General features: G+C 43.6%; 1 protein-coding gene across 9 annotated transcripts in view; it reads left to right on the top strand.

Annotated features, from left to right (window-relative positions):
• Nucleotides 1–19,205, top strand: part of DCUN1D3 (defective in cullin neddylation 1 domain containing 3) — a 38,926-nt gene extending 19,721 nt beyond the window's left edge. For 8 of the 9 annotated variants that reach the window (XM_055090039.1, XM_055090036.1, XM_007119943.4 and 5 more), the window contains 2 exons: nt 11,540–12,075; nt 13,587–19,205. In XM_055090039.1, coding sequence (XP_054946014.1) covers nt 11,645–12,075; nt 13,587–14,070 — 915 coding nt within the window. In that variant the 5' untranslated portion in view covers nt 11,540–11,644 and the 3' untranslated portion in view covers nt 14,071–19,205. Of the gene's footprint in view, nt 1–10,060; nt 10,225–11,539; nt 12,076–13,586 lie in introns of all 9 variants that reach the window. The other variant, XM_055090037.1, reaches the window with a different exon arrangement.
• The last annotated feature ends 448 nt before the right edge of the window (nt 19,206–19,653 follow it).

Raw genomic sequence — 19,653 nt, 5'->3', positions numbered from 1 at the left:
AGTAGTTATGGCGCACGGGCTTAGTTGCTCCGCGGCATGTGGGATCTTCCCGGACCAGGGCTCGAACCCATGTCCCCTGCATTGGCAGGCGGATTCTTAACCACTGTGCCACCAGGGAAGTCCCAGGGCAGAGTTTTAATAGACAGCATTGCAGTTGGCCATTAGGTGGTGGCAATTTTGTCAGATCAGTATGGGCGGGAAGTGGGTGGGAACTGGGCTGGAATCACAAGATGTCTTACTTTGCCAAGCCTGTAATACCATGATGCCAGTCACCAGGTATAAAGCTCTATTTTTTATTTGATTATCTGCTTATCTTTACCCATGTTAATGTACCCTTTGGCCTCATGCCATATGAGTGCACATTTGTGAAATAAGTAACTTGAAGAAAAAGGCTCAAACCTTGGGGCCTCAAGTCTCAACCTGCAGGGAATGTATTTCCAATAAAGACACACTAACATGGGCATTTCCTGTCACCGTCTTCAAAACCTGAATGCTTGCTTTCTAAATAGGCTCTTCAGTACTTGAAACCAAAGAGAAATTGTTTCAATAATAGTCATTGAAACCAAGAGGGTAGTATCAAAGTTCTGGTCAGGTCTGGTCTTTCAGTTTCATAGGATGTGGTTTAGATCAAATAAGCTATTTTAGTCGGAAGATTGATCATGTTATTGCATAGGGAAAGACTTCCAAGAGCTTTTGCTTTACAGCCTTTCACGTGGTGTCTGAATGCTGGGAGGAGGTTCCTCCTTGGGAACATGAAGATGACAGAAGTATACACAATAGAAAAAAGCAGCTGTAAGTGCTCTGTGGCATATTTGCTTGAAGGAGGCTTAAGGCTGTAAGGATTGCAATTGGAAAGGTTCTTTTTCTCATTAGTCAAACCATCTTTTATTTTTTTATTTTTTATTTTTTATTTTTTTTTGCAGTACACGGGCCTCTCACTGCTGTGGCCTCTCCCGTTGCGGAGCACAGGCTCCAGACGCGCAGGCTCAGCGGCCATGGCTCACGGGCCCAGCTGCTCCGCGGCATGTGGGTTCTTCCCGGACCGGGGCACGAACCCGCATCCCCTGCATCGGCAGGTGGACTCTCAACCACTGTGCCACCAGGGAAGCCCCATACCATCTTTTAAATTCTTTTAAGTTGCATCATCATGGTCCACCCAGTTGTAACGGAATTTTACAGTTTGCTCGAGTTTGGGATCGTTGGTCTTAGGGTTCAGCTCAGGGGTCTCTTGATATATTGGGTTGAAATTGTGGCCTAGTAAGTTGGTCTTCGACCATGGTATCAGATCTTCTGTTTCTTTGCTCTGTGAGTAGAAGAGATCTGAGTGACAGCTGTATCTTGGTAGGGACTCTTTCTGTTGTGACAGAAAACCTGACTTCTAGCTTACAAAAAAGGAGAATTAATTGGCTCATACAAATGTGAAGTTCAGGCTTTGATCTGACTTAGGTACAGTTGGATTCTGGGTGCAAATACTGCCTTCAAAACTGATTTTCTCTTTGTCTCTTGGTAGTGATTTTATTCTGGTGTCTTACGTGCATTTGAGTTGAGACCCATCTGATAAGAAGGGACAGTTTAACTCTCACAGTGACCCTTGGATAGGCATTATTATTTTCCCTGGCACTCTTTCTGGTAAGATGACCAAAGCAGCTCCAACCTCCTTTGCTTTCGGTGCTAAGATTCACTTTGTCTGACTTAGGTTACCTGCATATTCCTGGCCCAGTCATTGAAGCCAAGGGCATAGGAGGCTTTGGTGGGCTTGAGTCACATGGTCCATTATGAGCCCCACCCAGCTTACATGACCAAGAATGAGGGAGAGGAATCTTCTAGTGAAAATTGGTGGCCACCTGATGAAGAACCTGGAGGCTGGGGGAGCAGACAAGTCTCTGCTGTAAGCGATAATATCCTTTGGTCCAGTCTGAAGCTAGAAAGCCATATAATAAGTCTGTGGTCTAAATCCAGCCTATTAACCATCTCAAGGGTGCCACAGTTCCATTTTGAATGAGGCTTTTGCTCCCTGGGCATGTGATTCACTCAGTTTCAAGTCCACGGGTCAGACCCTTCTACCCCAACGCTAAACCTATGATAAGAGGACCTCATTAGACCTTAGGATGGGCGTTATCTTTTTTGTGTGTGTATGGGACATAGGGGACGGTTCATTTTCTTTTGAAAGAATAAATTGGGGAAATGTAGATATAATTGAAACATACCCTTATGATTAATCTCTTCCTGTCCCCCACACTGTACCCCACCCCCATCATTTAACAACACTGTCTTGAAATCCTTGGAGCCAAAATTGTTGGATTTGTCAGTCTTTTGATGTGATTTACAATGAAGCAAATGGTCTCTCTCTTGTTTAACATCCTCCTTTGGCGGTTTGATATTTTTCCTTAAATATGTCTTAAAGTGCTTTCGGTAAGGTGTGTTTTTTTTGGCTTTTTTTTTTTAATAAATTGAATTAGTTGACACATATTACGAGATAATATAAATAGTCCCAGTACACTCCCATTATATAAGTTGACACTACTTTTTTTGAATTCACATTGAATATTATATATATAATATTTTTTTGCACAGTCTTTGATCTGTTGTTCCACTTCTAGGAATTTATTCTCAGGAAATAATTATAAATGTGCTGAATTTTAGCTGCTATTCTGCTTATTATCCCAGTATTGTTTATAATAGTGAGCTATTGGAAGCAAACTAAATGTCCAACAATGAGAGTTTATTTTAAATCGACAAATTATCAATGAAAGACCTATCTGGATATTAAATCTGTTTTAACAGAGTCTCAACCTTTCTGTAACCCCTCTGCAGTGCAGCACCAAATTTTTGACAGATTGAGTAGTAGGCTATAAATAGTTTATGGGTTATGTGAAATAGCTGGTGTGTCAGTGGTGATACCAGTACTGCCATTGAATGCTGCTCTTTTAAAAGCATTTGATGAGAGAAGATTTATATGAAAAAGTATAAAATGGAAAAATTTGCAAAATAGAATGTACAGTGCAACCCAGTTTTGTTTAAAAGTTCAATGTGTGTAGTATGAACATGCATGTATTTACTTAGGTGTGCCATCCATATGTGCTTATATAAAACACTGAAAGGATATACTCCAAAATATTAATTGTAGGTGGTGGGATACTAGGGGACATTTTTCTCTTTATGCTTCTCCGTATTTTCTAAACTTTACAGAATAACTATGTAATGCTTTTGAATTTGGCAGTGGGTAAGAAAGTCTTAGTGGCCTTAGTTCTCTGACCAGCTTACTGATGTGGTTGAAAACGGATATTCTTTTATTATACAGATCTTTTTTCTATCCCTCTTCCTCTTCCCATCTACTATGCATTAGCAGTCAGCTTCCATCATGGTCCTCTAGGAAAAAACTGATAAATGTGGCCTTAATGAATTTGGATTTTTTTTTTTTTTTTTAAGAATTGGCAAACATCACATTAGTTACCATGTGATGAACGTGAGATCTATTTAGGAGAAATGTGGCTCTAGAAACCACATCTGTACATTTGTGGTCATTCAGGTGCCCCTCTAAGACGTCTGCATGCACTCATTTATCATCTTTATATTGGGTTCCTTTCTCATCTTTTGACTCATTTCATAGTTTCCTTTCTTGCCTTTCTTTTACTTAGATGCAAAGACCAAATCTCAACTCCAGTTAACTATTTTTCAGTCAGTTATTGACTACTGAATTCCTCAGGTGACTGAAAGGTGAACAGTTGATGTGGTAATTGGGTGTTTGAGGACTGATTATCTACAGTCTGGTAGACCTCCAGGGTGGCTGGTATCCATATGCTAATTGGAAGCAGGGAAGTGGTGCCTAACCAGTGGTTTTACCTTCAGTATGGCCTAATGAGGCTGTATCCTGAAGATAAGCTCCAAGCTAAAACCAGAGATAAAGCGTATAGCATATAGCAGGCATGCCATTTTTATTATGGTACCACAGAGCACAAATCCAAGACAGCCCTCTGGTTTTAAACAGGGAAAGTTAGTTAATGACAAAGCTGGTGCAGAAACAAAAAGAGTGGCCAGCCTAGAAATCTGGTGCCCGTTAATGATGCATACTTTGCAAATAAGTGGACAGTCTGACTTGTCCAGATCAATAGTGACAGCAAAAATATTCCAAGTGTGGGTCAGTAGAATAATTCAGCTCTTTTTTGGTTGTTTTGAGTCATGTGGGATTAAACATGTAGCAGCTCTGGAACCCAGAGACCAAAAATGCTTGATTCTTTGGTATTTGGAAACTTTATAGTATACGTGTGTGTTGGCTTGGTTGTATTTGGCAAGTAGTATTTGTTCTGGCCAGCCCACACTGACTTCAGTCCTCAGACCTCAGTTGTATATATATCCTTAGTATATCTGAAGTATGCAAGGTAAGGAATGTAAGAACCCTTTAAAAAGAAAAGAAAAATTCTTTTGGACAAAGCTGACTGGTCTTAGTCCTGTGACCTAAGATTATTTTACAGAAATATAACCAATTGGTTTATTTTCTTTTTAAAAAATTTTACCTTTCCTCCCTCACTCTTTTCCTCCATCCCTCTTTCCGCACTTTTGAGATTGGTTGATGTAGAAAGTTTTGTGTTCCTACCCATCCCTAACTGGAACTGCTGTTTTAGCTTGCTGCTTGCAGTACATTTTAGGACAGAAAGTCTTTTAAAAGCATGAAAATAGCAGACGCGTCTCATTTGCTTTGGCAGAGGAAACAGCTTTTCCTCCCAAGTAGCTCTAGGTAAGACCTAATCTCCAAAGGTGCTCTTGGAAGTCCCAAGTTCCAAATGACAGCAAGCAGAAGACTTTGCATTTTAAAGTACTCCCTCAGTCTTTCCTCCTTGTTATTTTTGCAAGTTTACTTTCTAGGAAGTAGTTTATAAATGGACACCACCCATTTCCCAACTTTTTCTCAGGTCATTCAGCATCTGCAGCTGCCAGTTGGGATCAAGAGGCTCTTGTGGTCTTGCTTTGAGACTCCCCAGGGGGATGGCTTCTGCCAGTACAGCTGCTTCAGCCCCTGGCAGTGGATGTCTGGCATATATAGTAAGAAGTAAAATCATGCACCCAACTAGCTATACAAACTGTTTGGATGGAAGTTGGAAAGATGGGTTTCTTATTGCTGTAATATGTAGAAGCACCAACGTTCGTCAGTGGCTTCTTGCTTCTGAACAGACTCTAGATGGGAACAGAATGGGAGGGGTGGATTGGATCAGTTCCTTCTCTCAAGGAAGTCATCAGAGTAGATCTCAAGTGCCTTGCTGACTCTGGATTTTGGTGCCAGCCTTTGCCCCCTGTTTTTTAGCTCCCAGCCAGCTATAACAGCGAGCCAGCTTGCTTTATTTTCCATATGTCAGGGCCTATTCCTGACCCTGCAGAGTTCAAACTAAGATGATTAGGACAGGGAAGCCTGCAAAAACAGTGTAATCTTTTACCTCTTGTTCAGATTGGAGTAGCTCTGCTTTCTCTGTCTTTTTGGACTTCTCATTTTCCCTTGGCTTTAACAGGCTTGGCCAAGAAGTATGAGAGCGTTCACTGAGGAGGCAAAATGCCTGTCCTCAGAAGGCTTGCAAATCTAGAACTTCAGCCTCTCTGGATACCAAAACGTGAAGGTAGTCCCAGAGTATTGGACTTGGAAGGATTTTAATCATGGGAACACAAACTCAGAGAGGTTCAGGGACTTGTTCAGGGGCACACATTGCTTAGGGAGATCCCAGACCAGAACTGAAGGCTTCCTGGGAGTTTACTCTGTTCCTGTTGACTCAGTACTTCTGGAGTACAATCAGGTGTTGATAATGTATCTTTTCTTCTTGGGCCATCATCATCTCCTTAGGGGAAGGATATATCCTGGCATACGTCATAGCAAAGAACAGTAAGTAGAGAGGCCAGTGATGTAGAATGGTGAGTTTAGAATCACACTGCCTGGGTTTGAATCCCTTTTCCTGTATGACCTCAGGCCAAATCCCTTAAACTCTGTTCAGTTTCCCCCTCTGTAAAGTGAAGGTTATATTATCTTCCTCATAGAGTTGTAGTGGGTTAAATGTGATAATTCATGTCAGTCTCCTCAATACATACATGTAACTTAAAAGGTATTGCTATTAATAAACATTTTAAAATCCTGTCTCAACTTGGACCAACCAGATTGGTCCTTTGCCTCCTTCCTTTCCACTTTATGCTTCCAGTCATTGAAGGACCAGAACAAGACTCATCTTCTCTGTGAAACTTTCCCACTGAGTTGATTTTGGAGTCTTGACAGACTGGTTTTATTTCCTAGTCCCACTGCTTAGTGGTTAAGAAACCTCAGTTTCCTAATCTGTAAGGGCTCTGACAACCTAGGTTGTTGTGAGGTTTGAAGGTGATGTATATGAAGCATATAGCCCCATGTCCCACAAATACCAATTTCTCTTCATCAGTCCCTCCACCTTTCTTTCCATAACACTGGTCCACACTCCACTCTCCTTTCCTGTCTCCATTTGTCTTTGTGTGGTTTAGCCCTTCATGGTCCTCTGTTCCATAAGAGGTGATTCTGTTTCAGAGGTAGATAGTAAGTCCTAGAAGACAGGGACGTGCCTGATTGTCACTGCATGGAACTGCCTAAGAGCAACAGTTTCCTGATCTCTTCTTCTCTGGCTCCCTGGAGCCAGAGCATCCACTGGGACCACAACCTCTGGGATTGCCCTCAGCCCAGCAGTGCCAGCGCCAGGCCTGGGGCCAGGCAGGCAGCCAAGCCCATCCCCAGGAACAGCAGCTGGGGCTGGCACGGGGTGGAGGGAGGCTGGAAGCTGATGCAGAGAAAATGTGAGGGAGAGAGGCGAAGTTAGAGCTGAGATTCAAGGAGAAAAGCTGGAGGCTGATCTTAGTCCAGCATAAACTGAGCAGTTCCTGTCTTTCAAGTAAACCCCCAAAGCTGTGCATACAAGTAGGTTTCCTGGTTTGTGGCTTTTTTGCCCCCTTTATTCTTCTTCCTACCTTTCCTTTCTTCCCACCCCTCCTTGTCTCTCACTCCATTTCACTCATTTATGCCACTTTAGCTGAAACAGGAGAGCAGAATCACTTACTGCAAGAACAGGAAAGCTGCTGTGGGCATTTGGGGCGTCAGCATACCTGAACTGCCCCAGGAGACCTGGCCTGGCTGCTGACAAGAGCACTGTTCTAGAAGGGAGGCTTGATTCTGTCACCAACTTTGTGATAATAACAACTGTAATAAAGGCTAACACTTACTGAATACTTTCTATGAGCCAGGTATTAGGCAGAGGACTTTACATGGGTTATCTCATTTACTCTGTCCACCAGACCATGAGGTACAGCTGTCCCATTAAAGTTACATGCTGATGGTCACAAAGTTGGTCCATCACCATGATTCAGATCCAGGTTTGTCTGCTCCCAGAGCTCTTCCTCTTAATTACTCTGCTCCAGTTTCTCCCTTCCTAGATAGCTCATTGACCTCCATGTACCTCCATTTCTCTTCCTATGAAATGGGGGTAATTATTTCATAGAGCTACATTTATATGTAGCTGTTATAATGTACTAACAAATACAAAGTGGTATTCATTAATAATGATGCTCTGTTAGTGAAATTTGACTCTGGGGTGCCCAGACTGTGCTGAGGCTATCCACTTCAGAGAGGTGGCAGGAGGACCACTGGGAAGTATAAATGAGTGTAAATAAGTAGCAAGTTGGAAATCCTGTCTTTTGCAGATCTACAGAGCTGGAACCTAGTGGAAAGGGAATGGAGTCTGGAACTGGCTGGAAGGTTGTCCCAGGTTAGGGACAGGGAGTGACCAGCAATTCAGAATATCCATAGTGCACAGCAAATACCCAGCTTGATTTTTTTTTTTTTTTTTTTTTTGTGGTACGCGGGCCTCTCACTGTTGTGGCCCCTCCCGTTGCGGAGCACAGGCTCCGGACGCGCAGGCTCAGCGGCCGTGGCTCACGGGCCCAGCCGCTCCGCGGCATGTGGGATCTTCCCGGACCGGGGCACGAACCCGTGTCCCCTGCATCGGCAGGTGGACGCGCAACCACTGCGCCACCAGGGAAGCCCCCAGCTTGATTTTATTCAGCATCATTCACAAGTCTTATCCTATGGAGGATCTGATTCCCCCAGGTATTTGTGACCAGTGGTGCATTTGAGCAGGGTCAGTGCTGTAGTTCAAGAGACTGTTTTTGAGCAAGACCCAACTGCATGACTCAAGGCAAGGGTAGGCGTCCTGTCTGGGCCTGGGGAAGCCAAAGCCTGGAGCCCATTGTTCAGATGGGACAAGCTGGGGCTTCCATCAGGCTAATCAGATACTACTCGGCTGTTAATAATGGCTGTCATATCAAGTGTTTTCTGTGTGGAGGACAGTGTGTGCCAGATACCCTTTATCTGCATTTCCTGACTGAATCCTTAAACAACTGCTCTTTGAAGTAGATACCATTTTGCAGGTTGAGGAAATTCAGGTTTTAATCAGGGTCGAACATCCGGTGGCAGAGTTGGACTTTAAGAGCTGAAGCTTTTAACCATGCTGGTGGGCTGAAACATCACAAGTTTAAGAACTCTGGACTAATTCTAGTCCCTGCCTCTAGTGAGACTGAGCCTAACGGCATCTTGCTTGCCTGCGTCACGGTCTTAATGCTTTCCTGGGAGAGGGCAGTGGCTAGGACACCCTTCTTAGCACAGGGCACAGACCATGTTGTTTTTTTTTCCAGTGGCTAATTGTAAAACTCGCTGCTCTGTGATTGATGTGGTGACACTCCTGAGCTTGGGACCCATCCATTGGTGGGCTTTCCCGAGGTGATCTGATGTAGGTGGGCTCAGCAGTCCAGCCTCGTGGTGAAAGGTCATGGTTTCTCAAGCCAGACATACCAGGTTCTGCTTGTGATCTTGGGTAATTTTCTTTGTGCCTCAGCTTCCCTGTCTTTAAATGGGGTTGTGGTGAGGATATATGAGTGTTATTGTCCATAAAGTGCTTAACATAGTGCCTGGCATGGTATCAAGCGCTCAGTAATTGATGACTACTATTATTAGCTATTAGCCAACAGCTAGTGGGTCCAGGGAAACTTTCAGCTTTAAAACACTTGAAGTGCTGCCACCCTGGGACACACGGCTGAGCACCATGATTGAGCCTGAGAAATCTCTGGGTACAGAACTATTTTCCCAAAGAAAGAGGAGACACAAAAGAAGGGAGCCCATTGAGTAATCAGGGGGCCACACTTACCATCAGATCTGAAAATACTTTTTTCTGGCTTGAGACCACAACTTGCTTCAAAGAAAAGGACCAGAACGGAAGAAAGGGATCCAGCCTTCTGGCACTTGCTGATTGATCATCTGTCTAAATTGATTTCCCCCTCCCTTTTTTCATCTGCTGGGCATGTAAAATGCCTTCGGGTTTCAGCTGGTACTGCTGTCCCAGGTCATCAAAGATGCTCTCATGTGGAGGGCTGGTTGGGTAAATGGATTAGGGCCTCTTGGGAGGCCCATCTGTTCTGTCCCTATTTGAAGGACTTGGTGCCAGGATTTGGAGGAAGCTGATATAATGTAGCATCTGTCCAGTGGGGCAGGGGTGAGTAGCCTGGGGTAGGTTGGTCAGTAGGAAACCAGGAAATCCTCTTATCCTGCCAGGTACCTGGGCTTCCCTCAAAAGCAGGAGCTGAGCAGCAAACCCTGGTGAGTCAGCGTGCCTGGGAATTAGAGTTGCCAGTCTGTGAGCATGTGGGATTTGTGTAAGTTTGGGCCTTTTGTTTCTTTCAGCATTTTAGTCTTTAGAAACACAAATCTGGAAACCAGACCCTCCACATGGTATAGTCCTGCTTGTTTTGAGATAATTCGGCTTGAACAGTTGCTTTCCTTGTATGCTGGTCTTCTAAGAATTAACCCCTTACCTTTTAAGATTGTAACAAGTTGTGCTTCTGGCTTACTAGCTATATTCTAAAAGCATAAAAAGGCTTTAAAAAACTTACTTGGGTCTGTCATTTTCCACACCAAAACCCTTCTAAGGGATTCAGCGTGTTTTTGAAACCTAAGTGAAACTGCGAGTCTTTTTTTAAGGGCGTGTATAATCATGTCTGTCATGTATTCTCTTTGAAGGTGGACAATGGGACACACCCCGATACAATGTGATTGCAGTAACTACAGGAATGATTCTGGTCTTCATTTTAAACCTGTACACTCAGAACATACCCTTAGAATTCCTTTTGAAGATAACTCTGAATTTATCCAAGCACTATTTGGAGAAAGCTAAAGTTCTTTAGGTAAAGTTTAAAGCTCCAGCCTTCCATTAAAAGCACCCTTCTGCCCCACTGCCAGTCTCCTTAGAGCTTTGAATTTGGATTGTGGAGATCCCTGACCCTAGAGCTGGAGAGGCATGGGACTGACATTGATTTGGTCTGCTTTCCCGACTAGACTTCTGGCTCCTGGTCTAAATTTCTGTTAACATTATAATTTCAGAGGCTGCAGTTACTATAGCAGGTAGCAAACTTTTATAAGTACTAAATTCTAGATAGATCTTCTAGTGGACTAGTTGAAGGTAAGAATAAGAGTCTGAGTAGAGTCTTCAGAGAAATCACCTCATCCGTGGCCCAGAAATTTCTAGCAATTCTTTAAAAACCACTTTTTCATTACTTAAGTAATAAATAAACCACCGTGATGTTTGTTATGTATCGGTGCAGACTTTTCTTTTTCATCTAGCAGTTATTCTATCATTTAGAGACTGTATTTGGGTAAATCAGCCCTTCTTTTAAAATGGAGACGCTATCTTGGAAGACTAAGCCTGCAGGCCCAACAGGACATTCACATATAGTGTGAACTTGACTTTCCTCTACATACCACCTTGTTGGGGGTGGGGGTTAGAAAAGAAGCTCAGCGATTGGGACCCTTGGCGTGGAGAAGAGTCTTGGTGGATGGCTCCCATAGGTGGATAGAGGAAGGGTGGAGAAAGGGCATTTCACCTACTGCGCAGGTGGGTCCCAGAAAGGAATTTGAAGAAATCAAGAGAAATTTTACTTTATTTGGCTAGGACTCTGCCATTAGTCTTGACTCTGCAAATTCTTTATCTCATCTTTAGGCCATTCTGAAACTATATAGTTGTTTTGGATGTGGCTACCCCTTCTTCCTACTCATCCTGCTTAAAAAGAACATCTGGGAATTTTGACGTTAGAGACCAGAAGATGAACCTTTTATTTGTACCTTCTGGGTTAATACAGGTCCAAATAACTTTCTTATGCATCCCAACGGCAAGTTGGCAAGACAGATTTCCTTTGGAATATTTCTGGCAAAACCGTAGTCTTCCTTGATGCATTCTGCACATGAATCAACTTCTTTGTGATCTATGTTACCTTAAGAATTTTAGGAATTTTCCTTATTGCTTCTCCATATGTGCTCTAACCACTGCATTTCCAAGGTGAAGATACAGGCTTGCGAGGGAGGTGATGATGAACTTGGGGTATTTCCCCTGGTTCATGGTTAGCTCATTGAAACAGAGTGGTGTTCCAGTGTGCAGTCCCTGGAGGGAAGCTTGCATACTCTGTCTCCCTGTCCAGCAGTGATTGCTCTCTAATTTCCTTCCAGGTTGGCTGGCTCCTCTGGCTGATGGCATGTTGAGGCACGTGGGCCAGTGGCAACAAGGGCATCCAATCCAGAGGGGGCCACTCTAGAGGCCAGGCCACCAGCATCATGGGCCAGTGTGTCACCAAGTGCAAGAATCCCTCATCAACTCTGGGTAGCAAGAATGGAGACCGTGACCCCAGCAGCAAGTCACACGGGAGGCGGGGTGCAGGCCACCGTGAGGAACAGCTGCCAGCCTGTGGCAAGCCAGGTGGGGATATCCTTGTCAATGGGACTAAGAAGGCAGAGGCTGCTACTGAGACCTGCCAGCTGCCAGCATCCTCAGGAGATGCCGGGAGGGAGCCCAAGTCAAATGCCGAGGAGTCTTCCTTGCAGAGGTTGGAAGAACTGTTCAGGCGCTATAAGGATGAGCGGGAGGATGCAATTTTGGAGGAAGGCATGGAGCGCTTTTGCAATGACCTATGTGTGGACCCCACGGAATTTCGAGTGCTGCTCTTGGCTTGGAAGTTCCAGGCTGCTACCATGTGCAAATTCACCAGGTTAGTCACAAATACTTCATGTCACCAGGTGATCAGGAGGAAAGAGAGCACCATTGAGCAGTGGTGCCCAGCTAGGATAGAACTGGGTTGACTTCATAGGGTTTTGGGTAAATCTTATTTTTTCTGACCAATTTCTCTAAAGCTATTCAGCCTCTGAAGAACTGGGTACCAACCATCCTTGCCTGAAGTTAAATGAGGAATAATCCATGTTGCCAAGTTGCTGCCCCGCCCCACTGCTGTTTGGATTTTATCTTTTCTTTCACTCCTGTACTTGTCAATTCACTCACTTCCTCACTCGATATATATTGTACACCTATCATGTGTTAGGCATCGAGTGCCAGTATAGTGAGTGCCACTGGGGATGTGCTTCAGTAACTGCATGAAGCCAGTTGCCCCTTCTAGCTCTCCGCACATTACCCTTAGCCAGCCTATGTGCCAACAAGGACAGCTGGCCCTAGTTATCAACTAGTAGTTGTGTACATTGTCATGGTCATGCATCCCTATAGAGGTTGTTTGTGGGAGACAACATGGCAGGGTCACTGCAAGGTGTGGTTTCCAGAGCACTGGGTTATAAGTAAGTAAGAAGAATTGACTTTGAGAACCCCTCGATACAATTTTTAGTCCCTGGGTAGGTTACTCGACAGACCTCAGACGTTCCATCTTCAGCAGTTGTAGAAATCTCTGAGATCATGATCAATGTGAGACCATGCTGTAAGCTAAAAGTGTTATATAGATGTTAAAAATACATACTCAAGGGCTTCCCTGGTGGCGCAGTGGTTGAGAGTCTGCCTGCCGATGCAGGGGACATGGGTTCGTGCCCCGGTCCGGGAAGATCCCGCATGCCGCGGAGCGGCTGGGCCGTGAGCCATGGCCGCTGAGCCTGCGCGTCCGGAGCCTGTGCTCCGCAACGGGAGAGGCCACAACAGTGAGAGGCCCGCGTACCGCAAAAAAAAAAAAAAAAAAAAAAACAAACAAACTCAATTTTTGTTTTTTAATAACGGAACTTTGATCTCTGGTGGCAGGGTTACCCAGGTTCATCCAGAAACTTTGGCTTCAAAAACTTCCCTTGGCAGTCACCAAAAATATTCCAAAAACAAACAACCTCTAGAGAATCAAAAGGAAAACAGGCAGAGACTCCCCATCTTGGAGAAGAGTCTACAGCTTAATCACAGTTGCAGAATGGGAAACAGAGCATGGAGCAGGAGACTTTGAGTTTAGCTTTGGAAAGATGAATAGATGCATGAATGAACCATTATCAGCTGTCTACCATGTGCCAGGCACTATCAGAAGCAGCTGACATATTAACCTGTTTAGTCCTCACCAGAACCCTATGAAGTAAGGTAGTATTCTCACCATTTGGCAGTTGAAGAAATAGGACTACAGTTAGCGGAGGAGTTGGCATTCAAATCCAGACAGCCTCACAGCTACCCTCTTAATTATGATACTATATTGCCTCTCAGTAAATGATACCGTTTACAATTATTAATTGTGCCCCCTCCTTCCTGTTGCAGGAAGGAGTTTTTTGATGGCTGCAAAGCAATAAGTGCAGACAGCATTGATGGGATCTGTGCACGGTTCCCTAGCCTCTTAACAGAAGCCAAACAAGAGGATAAATTCAAGGATCTCTACCGGTTTACATTTCAGTTCGGCCTGGACTCTGAAGAAGGGCAGCGGTCACTGCATCGGGAAATAGCCATTGCCCTGTGGAAACTAGTCTTTACCCAGAACAATCCTCCAGTATTGGACCAGTGGCTAAACTTCCTAACAGAGAACCCCTCGGGGATCAAGGGCATCTCCAGGGACACTTGGAACATGTTCCTTAACTTCACTCAGGTGATTGGCCCTGACCTCAGCAACTACAGTGAGGATGAGGCCTGGCCAAGTCTCTTTGATACCTTTGTGGAGTGGGAGATGGAGCGAAGGAAAAGAGAAGGGGAAGGGAGAGGTGCACTCAGCTCAGGGCCCGAGGGCTTATGTCCCGAGGAGCAGACTTAGTGGCTCTGTCTCAGGAGCAGCAGCAAGGATCTGCCCGCTGCCCTGCAGCCAACCAAGGAATTGGACCTTTCTGGAAATTACTGAAGATCCGGATATTTTCTACTTTACACCTTTCTCTGCCTTGTATCTGAAAGGGCTCTAAAATGCTGTATCATGTTTTAGGCACTTTCTTCACTTTTTGGTTATTTTGGTTATTTCTTTTTTGGGGGGAGGGTCCCCCAAAATATTTGAACCTGGCTACATGTTGTGTATCTTTTTTTTTTTGTTTTTGAAGCCTTCAGATAGAATAAGCCTGCCACTTCTTGCACAAATTAGATTTTGGGGGGTGGGGGTGGGGGAGGGTGTAGAGCAGGGAGGGGGGAATGGGACAGTTAGGTTGAATTATCATTACAAAACGATACAGTGCCAGATCTCAGTTTTGCATATTCTTGTTTTTCAGGGCAGGTCTGTACTGTGTGTAGTGCTGTTTACATCGTTGAATTTAGGTTGTAATAATTATTTTTAAAGATTTACACAGAGTTGAATAGCAGTGTTAATTGTTAACCACATTGCATTAATTCCCAGGCGATTTAAAGCTCTTGGAGAGCCAAGGCCAGCCAAGAGCATTTGTAGTCTGGTGACAACCCCCTTTTAAGCTAATTTATCTGGAACCCTTATTTTCCTCACTTCTTGCTCATTCCTTCTTTGACCTATTGCATTTCATGTTGAGTTTATCCATCAACATGCTGCACCTGTCAGTCAAGTGAGCGGTTTTTTTTTAGAACACATTGTACTGAGAACCACTTAAGCATTGAATGCAGAGAAAGCAGTGCTACCTCAGTTTTGCTGGAAGTAGACTTTGATAGTTTTCTTTCTTTGATGAACTTTCTGTATTTTCACGTTGTAAGTGGAAATACTTTTTTTTTTCATTTGCCTTGGAGCCAAAGTTTCTGTTCCTGGTGGTCAGAAAACTGTGCCTGCCGGCCAGCTGACTTGAAGGAAAACTGTGGTATGGAGCTCTGCTTGAATTTTTTTTTTTTTTTTTTTTTTTTTTAATTGAGTATCATCAGCTTACTTGTCTGGCAAGTGCAGAAGCCTGGGCTGGCTTGAACTCTGCCAAACAAATATAAAAATGTATTTAATAGTTAAAACGTGTGCCCTTTCCCTTCTTGCTGCACCCATGTTGTCACTTAACCCCCAGAAGTTATTTATTTTCTTCTTTGTTAATGTCAGGCTCATTTGGGGTAATGTGATGACTGTTTAGGTTTACATGACCCACCTCTCCTTTTCCTACCCCCAAATATGTATATATACATATATAAGATATGTATATATTTTACCTATATAAAATATATATATATACACATATATGTATCTATATTTCTTTGTTTCTTTGCCTGCTAAAACTGGCTATAAAAGGGAGCCTTCAATATATATAGTATAAGAAGAGTGCCAGGGAACATCATAATGGAGGCTTTTGAATCAGAATTTGGACCAGTTTCATTAGAGAAGATTAATTTTCTCAGCCTTTTCCTCACAAGAGGGAGTCCCAGAGTTCCCCAGACTCCTCCGCGTGCTCGCTCCGTAAGGCCAGCTTTGGCCAAACTGCCACACAGGAGCTGACTCTGGTCCTACCTGGTTTCAGTAGAGGGTCCTCTTGTTATTTTTCCATTAAAAAAAAAAATGTCCTCCTAGAACTGTACTGGAAGGGTGGGTGGCAGAAACTTGTACTGTTCAGCTTCCAACACTTTGGAACAGATTGAAAAGGGAATCTTTTAAATAAAAAAATATTTACACTCTTGAGGTAATGAAGAGTTTGTCTATTAAACATTTGGAGTTTTCTCCCCCAACTGACCCCCATCTCCCTCCCAGGTATATGTTTCTCAGCCTGGGCAGGAATCAGTTATTTTGAGTTCCTTCATTAGTAGCCTATGGCTCTGGGCTCCCATATTTACAAAAATGATTTAAGGAGTTTCTGCAGTCGATGTTTTTCTAAAATTGGTATTGACAATAGGGAACATACTTGAAGTTACATTTTCTTTTTTGAATCCTAACCCTGACAGTTGCCCCTTCTTAGAGGGATGGATGGGAAACTTTAAAGTCAGCCACAGTAGGTTGGCAATACTGCTGGAAAGCTGACGAGGGTCCCAGTCCAGATGCCGGGCTTTGTTCTAGCCTAAGACACAAGATCCTTGTATAAAGAGTTTCTAGAGGTCCTAGCAGGTTCTGTGGCTCAACTGTAGTCAGGGCACCTAGACTGGGGTGTTAACAAGACTGCCTTTTCATCCAGTGTGCAACCCCCCGTTTTTCCCAATTCTGGATTGGGTAGAGGTTGAATAAGGGTAAAGGCAGGCTGCTCCTAGCCAGGTAAGGCTTTTTCTGTCTCAGATCAGAAGGGTGTATGGAGAGAAGGGCACAAAACAGGTAGATGCTGAATATCCTGAGGACTCTGGAGGAACTGGATTCTTTCCCCAGCCTATACAAGGCATGATTCCATGCATTAGGTGTGCTACGATGGGTGTTTTTTTGTTTTTTGTTTCAATTCAGCTCTTCAGCTTCAACAAAAGAACCATTAAAAAAAATTATTTGGAAAAAAAAAATTATTTGGGGTTATATATTTAATGGTCTATTTGTTACAAAAATGCAAATTAGAAGCCTGAAAAGGGAATGGTCACGGGGGGAGTTTCCTTCCAGGTTTGAGTCCTTAATGCAAGGAATTCAAGCTTCTGCAGTAGCCTGGGCCAGTGCTTAACTTTCTCATGAAGAGCAGTTTTCTGCAAAGGGATCCAAGGTAGTGTGTGTAGGGTTTGCAGTTGCACTTGTGCGAAATGAAAGGTCCTGTTCCTCTTCACCTAGAGATAGGTTTGCTGCTTAATGAGCGAGCAATAATTGTGTTGAAGAGGTCAATGCATGCTCCTCAAGTAAGCCAGTGCACCCTTCACTTTAACAATATGACACCAGAGTGGGGTGGTGGTGTGGAGAGGGGCAGGATGTGGATGCCATTTTGAAAATAGGCAAATATCAGAGTGGCTACAACAAACTGAATATGTTGGGAAATTGCTTGATTTTTGGCAGTGGTTTTGTGTGTGAGCTTCTGTGGTATTTCTTTAGCAATTGATTAGAAAGCTGTATGAGATAAAGTGTGCTTCATTGAATTGCTCTTCCCTTATCCCTGCCAAATTTGAGTGTATCATTCTTAGCCCTGCCTCCTGTAATGACACTTTGCTATGCGCTTCAGCTAGTTGCCTCAGCAGTTCTCCCTGCCAGATGTGCTCACATGTGTGAGTTGGGTCCAAGATCCCATTTCTATCCTTCTGATAAGAAAAAAAATCTAGAGCTGGGTAAAGATCCAAATTTCAACCGAGCCCTCAGGCCCAAGAAAATCCAATAGAAAACATACAAGGCAGTGTTTTCAATATTAAACTTCCCTAAGGAAGGCACAAACTAGCCTTCTTGGAAAGGAAGAAAGATTAAGCCACACATTATTTTTGGTCTTTTAAACAGTACGGATCTCCCAAGGACTGGTGGCAAAATTCAGTCCTCAGTGCTGGAGCCCGCAGGGTGTGGGACTCCACAGTTCACGTGATGGCGTCATATACTATACCATGCCAAATTTAAACAACGGTAGGAAATTACTGGGATAAGGACCTGGTGTAAGTTTAAAAAACAAAACAGAAGATCTGTATTTAGGACTGTGTTTGGTTTGCCGCATTTAAAGTAAAGTCTTCAGTGCAGTGAAGCCCAAAGGTAGACCCAATTACACAATTGTAAGGGCTGGAAGAAAGCTGCTGTTTTGCTGTAGTAGCCCGCTTTGCCATTTCTGTCTTATGTTTGTTTGGTTAGTGATGACCTGAACATCTTGGTAGTTGACAAGGTCTTCCTTGGGGGACTCCAGCAGTATCTTGTTTAAAGAAGATGGACTAAAAGGACTATTAAGTCATTAAAGTGTTAATTGGGACTCATTTGAGAACACGTGACATTGATCTTCCTCTTAATGCACAGTCTGTTTTCTGATTCACATAGAGGGGTTCCCACCCACTTCCCCTTCAGAGTTTAGTCCTTTGCTAAGCTATAATTATAGCATATATCCAGGTTCACCTTTACTGGCACTGCCTTACAGTGAGGATCTGCAGGTGTTTTTCCTCATTGAAAGACAAAATTGAGTAACCATCAGATTCTGCTTCTGATTCAGGTGCTAGGGCATCACATCCTCCTCCCTATTTCTCTTCTTGGAAACTGAGCCTGCTCTTCCACCACCCACCTTCCCTAGTAGAAACTTTCAACACAAATCTTGGATATTGCCAAAGGAAGCCATTCAGCAGCTGCTGTGGTTTTATTCCCAACACACATTTATTCTGGGAGAAGTGTCTTCCCTCTGACCCTGGTCCCAGCCCACTGAGTCTGTTATTAATTGCTCTTACCTGTTGCACTAATGAATATGATTCTAGGTTTCAAAGGGGGAATTTGAAGCAATAGGCAAATGGGGCTTGGATAAATTGGTCCTACAAATAAGATACCCTGCCTTAACCCGCTGAGGTGATGAGTCCACTACTCATGTGACCCTCCACCTTTGTGGATTCCTCTTGGTTTGTGACCAGTGTGTCTGTTTCTTGAAGCTGTACAAATTTGTTGACAAATGTCAATACTTTGATTTTTATTCTCTGCACTGTTGCACTCTCCAAATGGCTCCTTGATTTTTTAAATTAACTTGTTACACACATTATTGTCACTTTTTTATTTGGAAGGTAACCTGCTGTTGGACTTAATAAATTTGTTTACTTGACTACTGACAATTCTGCAAAAAACAAAAACAAAAAACCAACCCCCAAACAAACAACCAAAAAACAGTGACTTCATTCTGGGGTGAGCTCTACTCACCAGGAGCCTCTTCGACCAACATACTGGATGGCAAATCCTGTGCTTTGTAAAATAATCCAGATGGTACAGGATCCCCAGCTACAAACATGGATTGTTGACCTCCCACTCACCAAGCTTAATGGCTTTTGGAGTCCCAGGACTTGTAGGCAAGAAGCAAATGAGTCCTCACAGGGCCACTACCTAAACAGTCTTACCTTCGCAACTGACGTCGATTCCCTCGAAGAATAAAAAGTGAACACTGTTCTAAATGGTTGGCTCCTACATCTATTAGGTTGGCAGTGATTAAGGCAAAGGAGGCAAGCTGAAAACTGTCAAGTGCTACTCCTCTGTGACCTTTGGCAAGTTAAATTCTGCGCTTCCTTTTAGTCATCTACAAAACCAAGAGACTTATTTCTATCAGTGTTAGGATTTAGAAGAACATCTGTGATTTATAAAGCACCTAAGACACATAAGTTTAAGGTTTCCAAAAGGCTGTTAGGTGAGTAATGCAGGGAATCCAGAGAAGAAGGTTGGCATGGTCACACACAACCCTTCACAAGTCACTGCCCCTCTTGGGGGCTCAACTTCCCTCTGTGCCAAATCGGGAGGATGGGGGGCTTAGACTAACATGATCCCTGATGGCTCCATCTGGCTCCTACATTCTGGAAGTCTAATTGTGGTACATCTTAGCTTCCTTTCATTGTATTTTCTGTCTGGTTATTGTTTATGCTCAGGAAAGCCATTGGC

The sequence above is a fragment of the Physeter macrocephalus genome, chromosome 14 (genome assembly GCF_002837175.3).
Source record: "Physeter macrocephalus isolate SW-GA chromosome 14, ASM283717v5, whole genome shotgun sequence".
NCBI classification, from domain to species: domain Eukaryota; kingdom Metazoa; phylum Chordata; class Mammalia; order Artiodactyla; family Physeteridae; genus Physeter; species Physeter macrocephalus.
The sequence above is the reverse complement of the archived record's forward strand: the minus strand, read 5'-3'. Positions and strand labels throughout refer to the sequence as shown.